The sequence below is a fragment of the Equus asinus genome, chromosome 20, assembly GCF_041296235.1.
Source record: "Equus asinus isolate D_3611 breed Donkey chromosome 20, EquAss-T2T_v2, whole genome shotgun sequence".
NCBI classification, from domain to species: domain Eukaryota; kingdom Metazoa; phylum Chordata; class Mammalia; order Perissodactyla; family Equidae; genus Equus; species Equus asinus.
Window position 1 is genome coordinate 26,994,208 of NC_091809.1, and position 17,333 is coordinate 27,011,540.

General features: G+C 60.8%; 1 protein-coding gene across 13 annotated transcripts; it reads right to left on the reverse strand.

Moving 5' to 3' along the window:
• Positions 1-537: 537 nt before the first annotated feature.
• On the reverse strand, positions 538-17,319 carry BRME1 (break repair meiotic recombinase recruitment factor 1). Of its 13 annotated transcripts, none has more exons than XM_044752153.2 (10): positions 17,180-17,319; positions 16,729-16,790; positions 16,341-16,392; positions 12,993-13,170; positions 10,026-10,107; positions 9,710-9,814; positions 6,036-7,256; positions 3,217-3,305; positions 1,546-1,603; positions 538-1,254 (listed from the first exon to the last, which is right to left on the reverse strand). In XM_044752153.2, exons 3-10 carry the CDS (start codon positions 16,369-16,371, stop codon positions 553-555), a joined length of 2,466 nt encoding a protein of 821 aa, XP_044608088.2. In that variant the 5' UTR covers positions 16,372-16,392; positions 16,729-16,790; positions 17,180-17,319; the 3' UTR covers positions 538-552. The 13 variants fall into 13 exon arrangements, 12 of the variants coding, with proteins under 12 accessions (XP_044608088.2, XP_044608082.2, XP_070348297.1 ...); XM_044752147.2 differs by having other exon boundaries at positions 12,993-13,173; XM_070492196.1 differs by having other exon boundaries at positions 16,729-16,793; positions 17,180-17,316.
• Between the last annotated feature and the right edge of the window lie 14 nt (positions 17,320-17,333).

A 17,333-nucleotide genomic window follows, 5' to 3' on the forward strand; every position in this document is an offset into this window, starting at 1 on the left:
GGTTCAAAGACAGAGCTGCACCTCCAGCCAGGAGGGGGCTGACCCCGACCCGCCATGCTTCCCACCTGAGTGGGGGGTCTCCCAGGGTGTAAGAAGGCAGTGGCGGCCTTGTTGGGCTGGGAGCCCAAGAGCTGAGCCACAGGCAGAGCGACCACTACAGCCGTGAGTCTGGTTTGGTCCTCCGTGCGGTGACCCATTTCACAGAAGTGTCATTTTTTGTAAACTGGGTTGACAACAGCACCTGGGGCAGCTTGCAATGACGTCATCGGGCTGTGGCAAGGCCTGTGTGGGATGAGGGTGCGAGCCGCCCTGACACCCTGCAGCCACCACCCTGGGACTGCCTCCTCAAGGGCGGGGGCCTCGGGGCAGCAGCTCTTCAGCTGGACCGGTGGCCCGACGTCTCAGTGGGCTCAGTGGGCTGCTGCTCCAGATACCGGTGAGTGTGTTGCACGAGTGCATACACACATGTGTACATGAGCATGCCCACACACAGCCACCTGCTCCTTGTGAAGCCAACAGACTTGGTAACTTGGGGGACCCCTGACCTGTGTCCTAGCAGAGCCCCACCCGCCTTCCCAGAAGGAAGGGGAGTGAAGGGGGGGCGTTTGTGGGCGAATGTGGAGGAAGTGCAGAGCCCCAGACAGCAGGGTGGTGTTTATTAACGGGCCTCGGGAAAGAAGACATAAAATGGAAATGGGGCAAAGAGGAGACACAACCAACAAAGGGAGCCCTCTTCTCCTCAGGGACAAAACAAATTCTGAACCTCTCGTGACCTCCGCCAAGGAGTGAAATTTGCAAACCCAGATAACCAGGTGACTTCCTGGGGCCCCGGCTGCCTGCTGCCACCTCGGGCCGGGGCGGGAGGAGCAGCTCCCTGCCTTCAGCTGCCGCCTGTGTCTCCCCAGGGACCCTGGCTTCCGGGTTGGTGGAAGGCCAGTTCCTGGGCCCCTGGGGCATCCTGGAGGGCAGCAAACGCCAGAGGGCGCAGGCGTGTGGGCCTCCAGGGGTCTGGGGAGAGGCGGCTTCCAGCTGTTTGGCAAGACCCACAGGCCCTCTGGGGCCGGCCGTGCGGTGGCGAGGGGTCCGCACACGCACACCGCGGCCTACACATCTCTCCAGGACTGCTCCCCACGGTGGAGGCCGCCCGCCGCCTTGGCCGTGCACGGCGCTGGGCCTTTCCTGGCCGGCCTCGCCCTCCGCGAGGGCAGGCGCCTGATGGCTTCCAAGTCCCGGTGGGTGCTCATGACCAGCCGGCTGTGGGGACACACAGGCAGGAGGTGTGAGGCCCACCTCTGCCGCGGCACATGCTCACGCCCTCTCCCAGGCACACACACACACGCACGCACGCACGCCAACCAGAACCCCCTGTCCAGGGCAGACCGCCTGCCGCAGTGCTCAGAGCCCCGTGGGCCACGGCCCAGGAGCTGCGTGCTTACAGAGCCCCTCGCTGGGGCCCCGGCCCGCCTGGCCTGCCCGCTGGCCTCCCCCCCGCCCCAGGCCCCACCCTTACTTCAGGTTGGAGAGCTCAAGGATAAGGCCGCGCACCGTGTCTGTTGCATCCTCCATCCTGGCAGCTTCACAGGCCTTGACCCCGCAGAGGGCCCTGGCGGGAGAGGAGGAAGACGAACAGCCTGACTCCGTGGACGCTCGGCCAGCTCCAGTCTGGGGCTTCCGCTGGGCCCCAAGCGGTCTTCTCTTCCAGACGTTACACCAGGCCCTCCCAGCCAGCTCTACTCCAGAGGCACACCCCGGATCCGGCCTCTTCTCCCCATAGCCGCCGGGTTCCCGGCCCTGGCTCCTGGCCCCTACGGCCTGTCCCCATGCCGCATGGGGGCTGAGAACAGGGGAGCCCTCCCGGAGGCCGCACACCCTCTGCAGCACCTCCAGACCCCCCTCTTGTTCCCCTTCCTGCCCATCCAGCCACGTTCCCAGAGTACCTCTTAGGCTCTGGAATGTTCCTTCCCTAATGCCTCCTCCTGGGGGAAGGGGACCTTCCCCGATCACCACGGGTAACATTTTAACCCTTTCCCGCTCTTTCCTCTCCCACGCTCCGCCATCTGTCTGACTTGCTTGTCTGTCTCTCACCACCCACACCTGGCCCACCACCTCCCCAGAGCCCAGAGCAGCAGCTTCATATCCACAGGGGCGGATGGGCCGCGGCGCCCACTGAAGCCAGCATGTCCAGCCTGTGGACACGGGCAGAGGGTCGCCCTCCTGGCCTCGGGTCAACAGCTCTCCCCACGGCCTCCCACTGTGGGCTCGGCAGTGACCCCCCCGGCTGTCACTATAGAAACTCCAGTTCTGCTCCACCTGTCGGCGTCACCCTGAGACAGCTGGCTGGCTGGGCCTTAGCCTCCTGAGTGTCTCATTCAGCCACAGGCCACCAAACCCCAGTACCCGTCCATGTGGAGTCGCACGGCCCAGGGAGGCCATGGGGTCTTCCTCTTTGCTCAAATGACAACGAGGCCACCTTGACTAAATTGCCTCTGGCCTACGCACGGGGTGTGTGTCAGCAAGTGTACAACAGGTGCTAGTCACAGACGTGTGTGCAAGGGCAAGAGGTGGGCACACGGCCACTCTCTACCTCGAGGAGGAGGAGGAGGGGACAACCTCAGCCAAGGATGCACGCCCAGTCCTCCTCCATACCGGCCAGGCGGAAAGAGAACCTGGGCCATAAATAATCCATGAGTCGTGGCCTCTGCAGAGCAGCGGGTTCAAGTGCGCAGTAAGAGGAGAGGAGGGCCTGGTGCTGGCGGGGCGGGGCTGAGGGAAAGGACACAGGAGGAGGCGATGCACCCGGTGGCCTGCACGAGGGAGAGAGGAGGCCGCTGGGGGCGCGGAGCCAGGCGGGAAGTGAGCAGACAGGACAGGCGGAGACCCTGGAGGGCCCGCTGGGTGCCAGAGCTGGGACTGGCCCCAAGGTCTTCTCGGCCAGCGGCTCCTAGCCATCTGGGTCCCCTCCTCCTCTGTAGAGATCAGGGAAGGCTCTGGACTCTGGACCCTCTCTTCAAAAGACTCATGTACGTGCATCTAAACCACCTACAGAACAGGGCGGTGGGGGGGCCCAGGGGAGAGACACTGGTTTGGGTGCAGACCACTGGTCACCAGGTCCCCACTTGCAGGGAGCAGGGGACACACTGGGAGCCCGCAGGGCCGGGGCTCGGGGCTGCAGGGGCTCGGGGCTAGGAGGGCAGCGACATCTCCCAGCCTGCTCACCTCAGCTGCGCCCCAGTGAGGGGGCCCCCGTCAGCACGTGGGCCTGGGCCCGGCCAGCAAGGGGCCAGCCCACTCCCCACAGGAAACAACTGGAAAGAGAGAGCACACGTGTGAAGGCCCAGCTGAGCGAGCCCTGCACGGGGAAGGAAGAGTCGCAAAGGACAGGCGGCGCCCTGCTTCCCCTCGGCCACACCAGGAGCGCCAAGCCGGGCTCCCGCAGGGGAGAAGAGCTGTGGGGGAGGGACCCGGGGTGACCAGCTCCCCGAAAGTGGGCAGAACAGGGCAACGCTGAGCCCGCCCTGAGTCCCCGCCGGGCCTGCGCCTTCTGATAGGCTGACCCGTGCAGGTGGGTGGCTCTGTGCACACACTCTGCCTGTGACAGGTGGGCACGCGCTCTGCCCACGGTACCCAGAAGGGCACAGAGAAGACCCCGAGTGGTAGTGCCTGCGGCATCCGGTGAGCATCTGGCATCAAGGGGAGGAAGTCGGACAAACAAGCCACGTGTTTCACGTCAGGAAAAGATTTTGCAGCTCGATTGCGGGGGGAAACTCCTAATTCACACGAGAGAGGGCCAGACAGCCCTGAGGGGCTCGTGTCCAAATGCTGGGGCGGTCTGGTTTCCGAGGGAAACGTCAAGCCCAACCACCGAGGTGACAGGCGTCCCTTGGAAAAGAGGCGCAGAGGCTGGGCAGGGGGCCGCCCAGGGCTGTGGGGCCTCTTCTGAGGGGACCAGTGTCCTGGGGGAGGGGCCTGTCCTAGGGACGTCCTTCCAGAGCAGAGCCCCTTTCCTCTGAGGGGTGGAGATGGGGTGAAGGACTGAGTTCCACCTGCCAAGGGCCCCTGAACCCACAGGACCAGACACGGAGAACTGTGGGGCTCACCGGGGACCACTCTGCCCAGGGGACGCTTCACAACGTCTGGAGACAGTCTTGGGTGAAACAACTGGGCAGGGGGTGCTACTGGCATTGGTGAACAGGGGCCAGGGGTGTGCCCAGGCCCCCACAGGGCACAGGACAGCCTCCCCAGAGAAAGATCCGGCAGGCACGTGGCTGGGAAGCCCCTGAAGACAACAGTGTCCCCACGCATCTGGCCGCTCCACGCCGCGACTCTGGGACTCTAACTGCCGTCCCCGCCACACGCCCACCCAAGTCACTGCACCCTCCTCGGCCTGAGCGACGTCCTCCCTCCCAGCAGGCACGGTTGCCCCCGAGGGTTCCAGTGGCCCTGGGGCAGTGTCCCGTCCTAGGGGAGCCACTGGGACTCCCCGTGAGGGGCCTGGGTCTGAGACAGGCCTGTCACCACTTGGTAACCTCGCATGTCCCCGGGTGGCCCCTCTGCAGCGGGGCTCCCGTGGTGTCACGGTGGGGCGGGGTCCAGGGCCTACAGGTGGAAGGCCTCGGCGCTCCATCCACCTGCGCTCTCTTCCCGAGTCCCCGCCCACACAGCCTTCCAGCCAGGGCCCTCTGGAACCTTCCCATGGGAACCTGCCGCGCCCGGGTCGCCCCGACTTGTTCAGGAACGCCCAGTGTCAAAACAAAACGCGCCTAGCGTTGGCGGCTGGGTCAGAGCAGTGCCTCCTGGCCGGCCTGGCAGGTCTAATGCCGGCCACTGCCCAGCCCCACCCCGCACGTTCCTTGGGGTCTACAGGCCTTGCTGCTCTGCCTGCTGGCCACCACCTGGGGTCCCAGCACCCTCCCAGCCTTCTCAGCCGCTGCCCCAGAGGCCAGGAACCGGGGGACAGACGTCTCTTCTCCCCCAGCGAGGGGTCTGCACGTCTCACAGGACGAGGTGCCCACTATGAAATGCCAGCGGTGCCCATCCCAGACCTGTGGTGAGGGGCACAAAATGCCCTCTGGGAGAGCCACCGCCTCACGGGGACAGGGACCCGCTAGGCAGAGAACAGGTTCCCCATGAACGTGTACTGAACAAATCCTCTAACACATCTCAGCGGGGTCCCTGTTGCGCCCCTCTGTCTCCCCTGGAGAAACAGAGGTCAATGTTTCTGACGGAGCTGGGCTCCACGGGCCGGGCCAACCCGGGCGCAGATGCAGCCGCCTCCCCTCCCTCTCTTCCCCTTAGGCAGGTGCCCGTCCTCCTGTGGCCTCGCCTCGGAGCCACACCCAGTGTGTGCAGAGGGAACGGCAGCCTCCCTCCTGGGCCGGGGCGTACAGCCGCACACACTCAGCCCAGGCTTCGTGCACCAGCGCAGGGACATGGTGCTTCCCCGGGGGCGGGCCGGGGCGGGGCTGCCACCTGCCCCCGACAGGGGAACGCCCACGGCGGGGAGGGGAGGCCCAGGCGGCCGCTCTCCCACTGCCCGTCAGGTGGGCAGACCCCTGGAGGAAGCCAAGCCAAGGCCCTACAGATTCCAGCAGGAAAACTACATGCCACACGCACGTCTGAGAAAGAACTGTATCGGGCAAGTGACCCTCAAGACGGGCGAAGGCTCTTTCCAGTTACGGAGCAAAGTCCCCTCCCCCCGGCCCAGCTCTGAGGTCACTGGCTTCCGCGGTTGCCCCTTTCGGTCTGGTGCCCTCCACAGACCCCGGGGAACCGTGGCCGGGCCAGGCCGGGCACTGACGAAGCCCATGGGGGTCACTGCCCCGGCCCCTCAGCGCCCCGCGGACAGGCCCGCACAAAAAGGCTGGTCTGCCTTTTCTGGAAAATCACTGTGTCCACACCCACCGAAGCTGTGACTCGGACCACCAGACCCGTCTGTGTCTAATCAGATCGCCGTGTGCCCATCTCCCCGACCTCTGGGCGGTTTGGGGGAGGACTCAAGACCGCTTGGTGGCTGCCTGGGGACAGGAAGCTCTTACCTGTGCAGGTGGGGCTTCAAAGTCAGGGCCTTCCAGGGCGGCCCGCATCTGGCTGTCGGGCAGGAAGTCGAGGTCCACGGCCAGGGACCCTCCCCAGAACTGGTCTGCAGAGTCAGGAGGGTCCTCAGGCTGGCCTGTGGGGTCTCTGGGGCCGTCTGGGCTGCCCTGACTGACCCCCATCTCCTGAGTCGGGCCACCCACGGCTCCTCTGTGCGCTGGTGGTGTGGACGCCCCCAGGTCTTGTTTGCGGCTCCATCTGCCTGACTCGGGCTGCCACAGCACCAGCGGTGCACACACACCTCCCAGCCCCTCTCCATCCGGGCCCGGCCCCAGGGTCTGATCGACACCCGGGCCCGCTTCTTGGACTAGGGGACTGGACTCTCCAGCACCTACTGTGGGCGCTTGGGTCCCCTGAGCCAGAGGCAGGCCGGCAGCAGGGACCCCCGGGATGTCACCAGGGGGCTCATCTTCATGCCCTGCCTCCCCTCTGCCTCGCGTGGTCTCCTGGGTGACAGGTGTGCCTCTGAGCAGGGCCCCACCGTGGCCTCCTTTGGGGGCCTTCCTGCCTGGAGAGGCAGGTGCCCCACCCGGCTCGGCCACCTCTGGTGCCCTCTGCTCTGGCTCAGCGGGGTCTGTGTTCATGGCTGTGATGACAACGGTCCCGAGGGAGGAGGGCCCTGGGCTGCCGCAGCTCTGCTCTGTTTCCCCACCAGCCCCACTGGGGGTCTGCACAGGGTCAAGGAGGCCCCGAGGGGCCGGGCCAAGGACGCCACCTCCTTCTTCCTGGTGCCCCTCAGGCAAGTCAGCCCCTGCTTCCCCTGGGGCACCTCCCTCCTGGGGGGCGCCTGGGTCTGGCTCCTTCTCTTCAGCATCAGTGCTCGGCAGGTGCCCTTTCTGGCCGTGCTCGCCCAGAACCCCACTCGGCTCCGTGCTTCCACCATCTGGTGCGCTGGCCCTTTGCTCCCACAGGTGGCCCTGGCTGGCCCTCTCTGAGGCCGAGACCACTGTCCCCCATTCTGCACAGGCATCGGTGGAAGCTGAGGGCTGAGGATCCCCACTGCGGGGCACAGGCTCCACGGCGCTTTGGCTGCTGTGCTCAGGGCAGGCGCTGTCTGCCTGGGTCTGGTCTCCCAGCTCCCCAGCCGCACAGCTCGAAAGCCCCGGGGCCTCCTCCCGCGGCTGGCTGTCTGCCTCCTGGGCACTGGGCTCTGGCAGTGTTTCCTGTGGAGAGAAAAAGACTCAGCTTTGGGCCTTCCATAAGCAACCGCTCTGAAGATTTTTCTAGTCATTACGGCCCTTCTACAAAGAATCAGATGCTGCGTGGACGACAGTGCCCCCAAACGGGTTCAGCACCAGCGCCGAGTGGTTAGAGCCAGGGCTGGGGGAACCGGAAGCACAGGGATCCCTCCTTCCATCAGCTCCTTCTCCCCGCCAGCCCCAGGCACGTGGAGGCCGCTGGGAGGATCAAGCATGTAAACATCAAGGAGGCCTGTGGATCCAGCAATGTCAACTGCCCGGTGATGACGATGGGCTACAGTTACACAAGTTGTCACCGCTGGGGGAGCCGGAGGAGGGCACGCAGGGAGCTCTCTGTGCTGCTCTGTTTTTAATTGTGGTAAATACACGTAACATAAAATTCAGCATCTTGACCATTTTTAAGTGTCCAGCTCAGTAGCATAAAGTACATCCACACAGGTGTGCAGCCGTCACCATCATCCCTTCTCCAGATCTTTTTCATCTTGTACAACTGAAACTCTGGCCCTGTGGACCAACCACTCCCCACCAACCTCCATCCTACTTTCTGTCTCTACGAATTTGAGTCCTCTGGGGGCCTCACACAAGTGGAATCATACAGTATCTGTCCTTTTGTGACAGGCTCATTTCACTGAACGTGATGTCCTCCAGGCTCGTCCATGTTGCAATACCTTTTTAGGCTGAGTAATATTCCTTTTTAAGGCTGAGTAATATTCCTGCGTGGATGGACCACGTTGTGTTTACCCAGGCATCCAGCGATGGACCCTCGGGTCCATACTGTTTTGTAACTTTCTATGAGTCTCTATTTCAAGATGCAAAGTTAAGAGAGAGAGGGAGTAGGGGGGAATGAAATGCCCCTGATGGAGGTGGGGGTGACGGGAGCAGGCTGGGGGAGAGGAGGATTCTGGCTGGGACGCAGATTGAATGCCATCCCTTAGGCAGATGGCACCTCGATCCTTCCAGGGGCGCAGACCTCCCCACTTGGAACTCACTGCAGCCAGATCTCTCTGACTCTAGGCACGTGCACCTGACATTTCCACCCAGCGTCTCCTTGTCATCTCCAACCTTACGCGGCCAGCACCAGCTCCTGCGCTCCCTACCTCAGTGAACGGCAACTCCATACTTCAAGCTATTCGCGCCGTAAACCCTGGAGTCCACCTGCGCCTCCCGGCCTCTCACGCCCACACCGTCAGCCCTCCCTTCAAAGCGGACTGTGAACCATCAACTCAGCACGCAGCGACTGGGGACCACGCGCGAGGGTGCCCTCCAGACAGCGCGGCTCCCTCGCTTCTCTGGGACAGTTGTCAGCACTAGTGGGACGCCTCCTCCAGTTAGCTCTCTACACCCAGCAGGGCCACCCTCTCCAGGAGGAGGTCTACACAGCAAGTGTCTGGCCAGCGAAGGTCACAGCGGGTCAACGCGCCTCAGTGAAGCCACTGGCGACCAGCCTGCGAGTCACACACTGCCTGTCCTGCCTCAACGGAGAAGACACTGCCCCCTTTTCCTAAACGTTTTGTGAACGCATCGTAGATTCACATGCAGCTGGAAGGAATCACGGGGAAAGATGCCCTGGGCCCTTCACCCACGTCCCCACTGGCAACATCTTCATAACTCGCGTACAACACCACGACCAGGATGCTGACATCAAAGTCACCGGCCTTCTTTGGCTCTCCGGGCGGACTTGGACTCGCTCACGTGTGGCACTAACTCTGTACACTTCTCTCACCAGCGGAGGCTGTGTGTCTGCCACAACAGCTGAAATCCTGGGACGCTCGCCCCGAGGACCCCAGTGCTGCCCTTCGCAGCCACGCTCGCCCTCACTGCTGGCTCCACACCTGGCGGCCACGAGTCACCCCCCGTCTCGATAACTGTGCCATTTCAGTAACGTCCCATGAACGGAACCCTGCAGTCTGTAACCTTCTGGGACTGGCTTTTCTCACCCCTAGCAAAGCCCTGCAGATGCGCCCCAGCGGCTGCGTGCCTCACCAGTTTGTCCCTTATCTGCTGCTGCGTTGGGCTCCATGGCGGGCATGGACCACGGTTTGTTCTACTGGTCACCTGCTCAGGGATATCTGGGCTGTCCCCAGTTTGGGGTGATTCCAAACACAGCTGCTGGGAATGCCCACCACTCACGTTTTTAGGGGCGTGTGCGACCCCCTGAGCTCACGGTGGACAGGACAAGAGCATGCTGTACGGCCCCCACCGCCGACTCACACAGCAGGGCTGGGGGCCCAGGGCTGGCAGGCGGGCGGCCTTCCTGAGTCTCCCTGCTCTCGCGCGGCCCAGGCAGGGGCTCTGGCCTTGGCCCTTCTGCAGGCCCAGCTGTCCCGAGCGCTTCTTGCAGGCCAAGCTCCACTGCCAAGCCGGGGCCGAGAGGCCATGCACCCACGGGCTCCTCCTGGCCCATCGTAAGGCCTTACCGAGCCACAGGCCCTGCTACCAAGGTCCTCTTCCCTCATGGCGGCTTGTCTCCTAACTGTCCTCCTGGGCTTTGCAAACTGAGGGACGAACCTCCCAACTGAGTTCTGTGAACCAGAAACAAGAACAAAGCAGCAATAAGGACAAGGGAGGAGTGAGAGCCCCAGAGAGCCAGACATGAAAGCTGGGCCCCTGCCCGACAGCCCCGCGCACACTCACGGTCCCCTGCCCTGAGCAGCTGTTGACCCTGAACAGGGACAAGAACTCCGGCTTCGGGAGGAAGCTCTTCTGTGCAAACACAACTACGAGTAGGCTCACCTGGGAAGGGGGAAAGGGAGCTGGCTCCTCGTCGGGTTGCCCCAGGAGCCTGGAGGGAGCTCCAGCCTCCTCCTCAGGGGAGCTGGTGGAGAAAGACAAAACGGAGGAGGTTCTGAATCCTGCGCCTCAAAGACAGACAGAGAAGGAATCCAAAGACAGAGTTGTGACAGAGGCCCCTCTAGGGGAGCCTGGAGCCCCTGCCGAGGGGGTGGGGAGGGTGCAGCCCCCACAATGCTGGCCCCCAAGAAGGGTGCGGGGGCCCACATCCAGGGCTGCACTGCCGCCCTGGCAGCACTTCCGTCCTCATCACCCAGGAGCGCTCCAGCGGGAGGAAGAGGACAGTCATCTGGACTGACGCTCCAACCCCCAACGCTGCAAAGGCTAGAGGGAAGCCGCGGATACGAGAAACATGGTGTCTAACGAACAGCTGGGGCTGGCCTCTTGGCCAAGTGGTTAAGTTTGCACACTCCGCTACGGCGTCCCAGGGTTTCCCTGGTTTGGATCCTGGGCAAGGACATGGCACTGCTCACTGGGCCACGTTGAGGCAGCATCCCACATGGCACACCTAGAAGGACCCACAACTGGAATATACAACTATGTACTGGGGGACTTTGGGGAGAAAAAGCAGAAAAAAGAAAAAAAAGAAGATTGGCAACAGTTGTTAGCTCAGGTGCCAATCTTTAAAAAAAAAAAAAGAATGGCTGCATTCACACCTGCCAAAACGTGGAAGCCACTAAGACGTCCTTCAGCAGGGGAATGGATCAATAAACTGTGGTCCACCCCGGCAGTAGGACAGGATTCAGCGAGGAAAAGGAATGGGTGCTCGAGCCATGAAGGAAGATGGAGGAAGCGAAACGCACGTTCCTACGTGAAAGAAGCCAAGCGGAGAAGGCGACGCACTGTAGGCCACTACTAGGCGACATTCTGGAAAAGGCAAAACTATGGGGATGGTGTGAAGATGAGCGGGTGCAGGGGTGGGAAGGGAGAGACAAACGGGCGAGGACTCTGAGCGCGTGAAATACTCCGGATGGTGTTATAACGGTGGACACGCATCATTACACATTTGTGCAAACCCACAGAACGGACACCACCAAGGGGGAGCCCTCACGTCAGCTCCGGCCTCTGCGGGATCAGGATGTGTCCGTGTGGGTTCATCCTTGGTAACAAACGTGTCATTCTGGTGAGTGAGGATGACAGTGGAGGCCGAGCATGTGTGGGGCACAGGGGGATACAGGAAATCTTGTACCTTCCTCTCAATTTTATTGTAAACGTAAAACTGCTCTAAAAAAATAAACGGCTCTTTAAAAAAAACCCAACTGGTGAGACTTATGGCTATATCTAAATAAATGTGGATGTGTATATTGTAAAAAAAGATCAAAATCTGGAACTGAAACTTTCATGATTTCAACTTTGGAAGTGGAGAAGGAAGAAGCGTGAAGACGCGCCGATGGGCTCGAGCTGTGCCAGGGCGGGTTCCAGAGACAGATCAGTTTAGATCCTGAGAGCGACAGTCTGCTCCACAATTTCTAATTGCGACAGGTTGTTTGGGCGGCTCCTGGAAAATTTCATTTCTCAACATGCATTTGTTAAGCTGGTTTGCTTTATGTTGTTTTTTTTCTGTTATATTTCTGTGCACGTGATCCTTCTTAATACAGTGTTTAAAAAACAACAGGGCCCAGCCCGGTGGCGCAGCGGTTAAGTTCACACGTTCCGCTTCTCGGCAGCCCGGGGCTCGCCAGTTCAGATCCCAGGTGCGGACATGGCACCGCTTGTCAAGCCATGCTGTGGCAGGCATCCCACATATAAAGTAGAGGAAGATGGGCACGAATGTTAGCTCAGGGCCAGTCTTCCTCAGCAAAAAAGAGGAGGATTGGCAGCAGATGTTAGCTCAGGGCTAATCTTCCTCAAGAAAAAAACAAAACAACAGAACAAAAGAGGGTGGGAACCCATTCCAGTGGAGTCTGACTCTTCTTGTGGACTAGGTGGGCTGTGGCCGAGATCACACCGGCCCTGTGGGCGTCTCCAGGGGCACAGCAACCCTGTCATGTCTGTTTGGAGAATGGCTCAGATGTGACACATGGCCCTCTCGTCACATCACACACACTGCAGGGCCATCCTCAGTCCTGAGACTGCAATGATCTGAGATCAGACATGCACCCACTCCCAAAGAAAACAGTTCTGTCAGCTGGACGACATGCCTCAGCTTTACTCAGAAAATCTGTAGCCCCAGCCGTGACGCTGGCAGGGGCCGCTCTTCTCCCAAGTCCCGCTCACCCTTCCTAGTCCCCTAGAGATACACGTGGCTTAACCCCGTCGGCAGACCAAACTGCTCTCCAGGTCTTTCTTTTTTCCCACCGTGCTTACTGACATATTTCCTGAAAAAATGAGGGAACCGGGAAACCACACTGGTTAAGAGCACAGGAGCCAGACACTGCCAGCTCAGACACAGCCTTGCGCCAGCTCAGTGGCCTTGGCAAGTCACCTGCTCTCGAAGCCTCAGGATCCTTACCAGTCAATGGGCATAAGAACTGACTTCACAGCCACGGATCAAGTGAGCTGCTGTGTGAAGGGCTTGTCGTTAGCTCGCTGCCTGGCCCACAGTCATCGCTCTTTCTCTCTACCGGTTCTGGTTTCACAGACCCACACCTCCCTCAGGCCCTTCTTGATTAAGAAGGAATGCGGGATAAATACGGATTTGACCAGCAGACAGGACACAGAGTTGCATTCTGTAACTAAGTGACCTTGGAAGATGGAAGGTTTTCCTAGCCTGTGGTTAAAATATCAAGCTTTCTCACCAGAGAAGAGAGCCCCAGGAAGAAAGCAGCGAGAAGCACAGTGCAAGGGCCCTGAGCCCCAAGGGAGGCACAGCAAGGGACGAGCCATGGCGGTCCCTCCCCTTCGCATCCTATCTACTGGCTGCTGTGCTGTGCTGTCCGTGGGGTTGCTGGAAAGTTCTGAGCCACCTACCTGGAGGCCGACTGTTCTGGTTCCTCCCGGCTCTGCTCTGCAGAGGGAGCCCGTCCAGGGCTGCCTTCCAACTCTTCAGGGTGAGGCACGTGGCCCACCTGGGAACTCCGGGGGGCCCCGGCAGAGTCTCCTAGCCTCGGGTTCTTTGGGGGTCTCGGAGTATGGATTCCTTCTCCTCCTGCTTAGAGACAGAGGGGGATGAACGGGTGAGGTACCACGGCTGACAACCCAACGCGGCAGGACCCCTGCTCCAACGCTCGCCTGGAGAGCCAGCTCGGGCTGGAACCTCGTCCAGGAGGTGGTACGTGGGAGCTTACGAGGCCATTTACCTGCGGCCTGGCCACAGCTGAGGCTGACCCCCAAGGTGGCCTGGCCTGGCTCCCAGCCATGTGAGATACCCTGGCCCAGCGACGTTCTCTCTGGGGAAGTGGCGGGAGGCGTGTGCTGGCTCCTGCAGGTCTCAGCCAAACATCCCTGCAGAGGGGCCACCCTGACTCCTCTCGAGAGCACCCCCATGCAGGCCCATGCTCTCTTCTCTTCACTTCACAGCTTTCCTGCGAGCACCCCGTGTCCTGGGTCATTTTCTGGATCTCCCACTACGACCTGCTGCACATGGGGAGGGGCCTCGTCTGCAGGTTCCAGGCTCCCAGAGGAGCATCTAGCCCATCTCTCCCGGGAGACGCAGATGAGACTGAGCTATGGACCCTCTAGTTTTCCGTGATATCCGCAGAGCATCCACCCTGGGAGAACTGGGACCCCAGAGGCAGAGTGCCATGGAGGCGATGTCTCAGGCACCTCCTGGTCCCTTGCATGTCTGCGCTACCTTCCCCATCACCGAGAGCAATTTAGAGCCTAAAGGCGCTTATTAACACCTGTTTGTTGAATGAAGGAAACCGCCTTACACAGAACCTGCCCACGGTGCCTGGCTTGTCAGATCTGCCCGCGTTCAACCCAACATAGTCACCGATTCAATAAACAAACGCCGAGTCCCATGCCAGACAGGGTCCCGAGAACCCGGCTGTGCTGGGATAAAACTCCGAGGGAGGGTCCTACTGTCGCGCTGATTTTATAGATCAGAAAGCCAAGGCACGCGGAGGCCAAGGAGTCTGGAACGGGACCCAGGCAGTCCAACTCGAGCCTGCACACTCAAGTGTACCTGAGCATTTATTGAGCACCTACTGTGTACTGTGCTTCTCAATACAAAAAGACAAGTCAGACCAAGGCCTGCCCCTCCTGGGGTTCAGCAGGTAGACCCCTTCCAACCTCAGCCCTTACACACTTTGAAGTGAACTCATCGAAGGGCCCCTCCTCCTACACCGAGTGCCAGGGACCTCCTCAGCGCTGCCTTGGCTGTGGCACTCCACCAGGCTGCACACAGCGCCCTTCCCATAATCTCCTCTAGTCGCAGCGATACGGCTCGTGAGCGCCACACAGAACTTCACTCCGCCGCAGCGTACGTGAGCAGCTCTCTCCGCGAGCAGCCTTGTTCTCTCTCCCCCACGAGACCTTGAGGGGGCTGGGGGCAGGAGCCGAGTCTGCTGCCCCCCGATCTCATGATCGTGCTGGCCCCGAGCGAGGCTCCCACGAACGTTTGTTTTGTACACAAACACCCTCCCACCTTGTGGTTTGCCAAAAAAGGCAAACCAGAGCAGCTTTGTTTACTGGGTTTCCTAAGATGCCCCAACGCTAGCTCGCTTTGCTCATCCAATGAACACGTGTGCCAGATAAAAAGCACCAACATCAACAGAAGTGAAGGGCTTCCCATTTCCTTCCTGTGATCTGTCCCCACAGGACTCATTTAAGAGAAATGAAGGCCGACCCTTGTGTTCCATAGCAAAGGCCAAAGACGCCTCTTTCACCACCTGCCAGAATCATCTTCCTCTCTCCCCACCCCCGCCAGGACACACAGAAACTGCTGTCTCGGGCCAGCCCGGGGGGCCCCTGAGCCAGGGGGTCCCTGCCAAGAGAGGCCCTGATGACCTGCTGTGGGTGGGCCTGGCTGTCCCCAGCTTCCCCCTCTGAGGTCAGAGAAACTCCTGTGCCTCCAAGCAGCCTGCTGCTCATCTCTGCACAAAATATTTTCCCTCCGTGGGTAATTTATTTTCTATCCCACATCTTGGGAAAAAAAAGGAGTGCTACTCACTAAGTGCCCTAAGCATGCAGTAAGGAAGTCATCTCTAAACTTTCGAGAAGCTGAGGTTATCTTAGATGCTAATAAGGAAATGGAACCATGCCATGTAATGTTAGGTGTTTTCTTTTGGAAGGAGGAAATTCTATACGTATGTTGACAAGTGAGGGAAATCTGATCCACCAGGAAGTGGGAACGGAGGGTGCAGCACAGGACGTGCAAGGATGCGATTTCCTGATAAAAACACAGATCGTGCACACGCAGAGGAGGCTCCACCATGGCAGTGTGCTGAGGGTTGCTTCCTGGCCTTGGACGCCATCCCATACAGCTGATTGCTCTCCTGGGCCAGACCTCAGCTTTGGGGGAATGGGGGAAGGAGAGACAGAACTCAACTATTTTTTGCAACTTGTCTGTAAACCCCAAATTATTCCAAAATGAAAAGTTTTTGTAAAAGCCTGGAAAGGCAATTGTGACAGCAGCACACGTGGGTGTCCCCCATGGGGTCTGTTCTCAGGACTTCACAAACACGAGCCCACACGTGAGCTCGGGGGCCCGGTTCTCAACCTCGGCACCGAGGGCACTTGGGGCTGGATCATGCCGTGTCGTGGGAGACGGGGCCGTCCTGTGTGCAGTAGGATTTCGAGCAGCACAGCCCTGACCCATTAAAGCACAGTGCCACCCCCCACGCCAACTGTGCAAACCAAATACGTCTCTAGACGCTGCCGAATTCCTCCCCCACCAGGCTGAGAATCACTGAAGGAAAGGGTAGGTGCTCTTATTACCCCGTATTTACAGACGGGGGAAACTGAGACCCAGAGCAAGCCATCTGTGGCACGCAGAGAGCAGGAGAGCTGGGATGAAGCCCGGTTTCAGTTCAAAAGTGAAGCACTTAGCCACACACCAGGTGGCCTTGCAGCCCATCCAGCCCTACTCGGAGGTCGTCTTCGAATGGGCCCTCAGCGAGGGGCACCACACCCCGAAGCCTGCACCCCGCACCCCCCCACCAGCTGTGAGACCCCCCGGGGCTGGAGGAAGCTCCACGAAGCTTTCACTTTTCCCTGTGTGCACGTCTCCGTAATTTAGACTTTCCTCAGCGGCGCATATTAGGGCACTGCTTTTCTCTAAAAGAACCTAGTATGGTCACCCAGCCCTTCTGCCAGGACGGGTCTGCCCTGCAAGCAGAGGCACAATGACCAGGGTCCACCTGAATGTCTGGGTACCTGAGGTCCGCAGCTTCTTCCTCTTGGTCATTGTCTCCCTCCCTTGAGAAACCTGGAAACAACCACCAAGCACCGTGGTTACACTCAGTCCCGGCCCCGGGGACTGACCCTGCCTCACGGAGGGCACACGCCTGTCCCCACCTGGCCATTCGGGGTCATTGGGGACTCCAGAGGGGCCACCTGGGGTAATTTGGGGTCATCCAGGGACTCCAGAGGGGCCACCTGGGGTCACTCGGGGTCATCGGGGACTCCAGAGGGGCCGCCTGGGGCCCTTCGGGGTCATCCGGGACTCCAGAGGGGCCGCCTGGGACACTTCAAGGGGGGGTCCTTCCGGCCACCCGGGCCTGGGAGGGCCGGAGTCCCTTAGGTCCGCTAGGCCCACACCGACCTGGGCTGGAGGAGGCGTCCGGTGTCGCTGTCCTGTGGTGAACTAGGCAGGTCGGCCTGGGTCTGCTGGGGAAAGTCGGTTAAATTAAATTTTCTGCATTAATTTTTTGGAGCGAACACAAATTGGCCCTCACAGGGCGGAAGGGCCAGCGCTGCGGCCCCGACTTCTGGTGACCAGGCCCACACTTACCCCACCCCAACCCCCAAAAAGTGAGGACCGCCCAGACCAAGCCCCAGACGTGAGACCGCAGCCCGTAGGTGGCCCTGGGACGCCACCACCTCTGTCACCCGCGTGCGCTCCGCCTCTTTCCCGCGCACTGCGAGGCTCCGCCGCGCGCATGCGCGAAGCCAGTCCCGCCCCTCACTCTTGCGCACGCTCCGCCTATTTCCCGCGCAACCTGTGGCACCGCCCGCCGCCCCGCAACGCGCATGCGCATTCGCGCACTACCTACCGGGAGTTGTAGTTTCAGTGCGGCGGGCCCGGCAGTCCAGTGGCCGAGCTCTGGTGCCGAGGCGCCCAAAGGCCGAAGTGGAAGTGGGGCGGCCACCCCGGGGGGCGAGGGAGCGGGGTCGCTGGGCGCCAGGCGCCAACGAGGGACGCGGGGT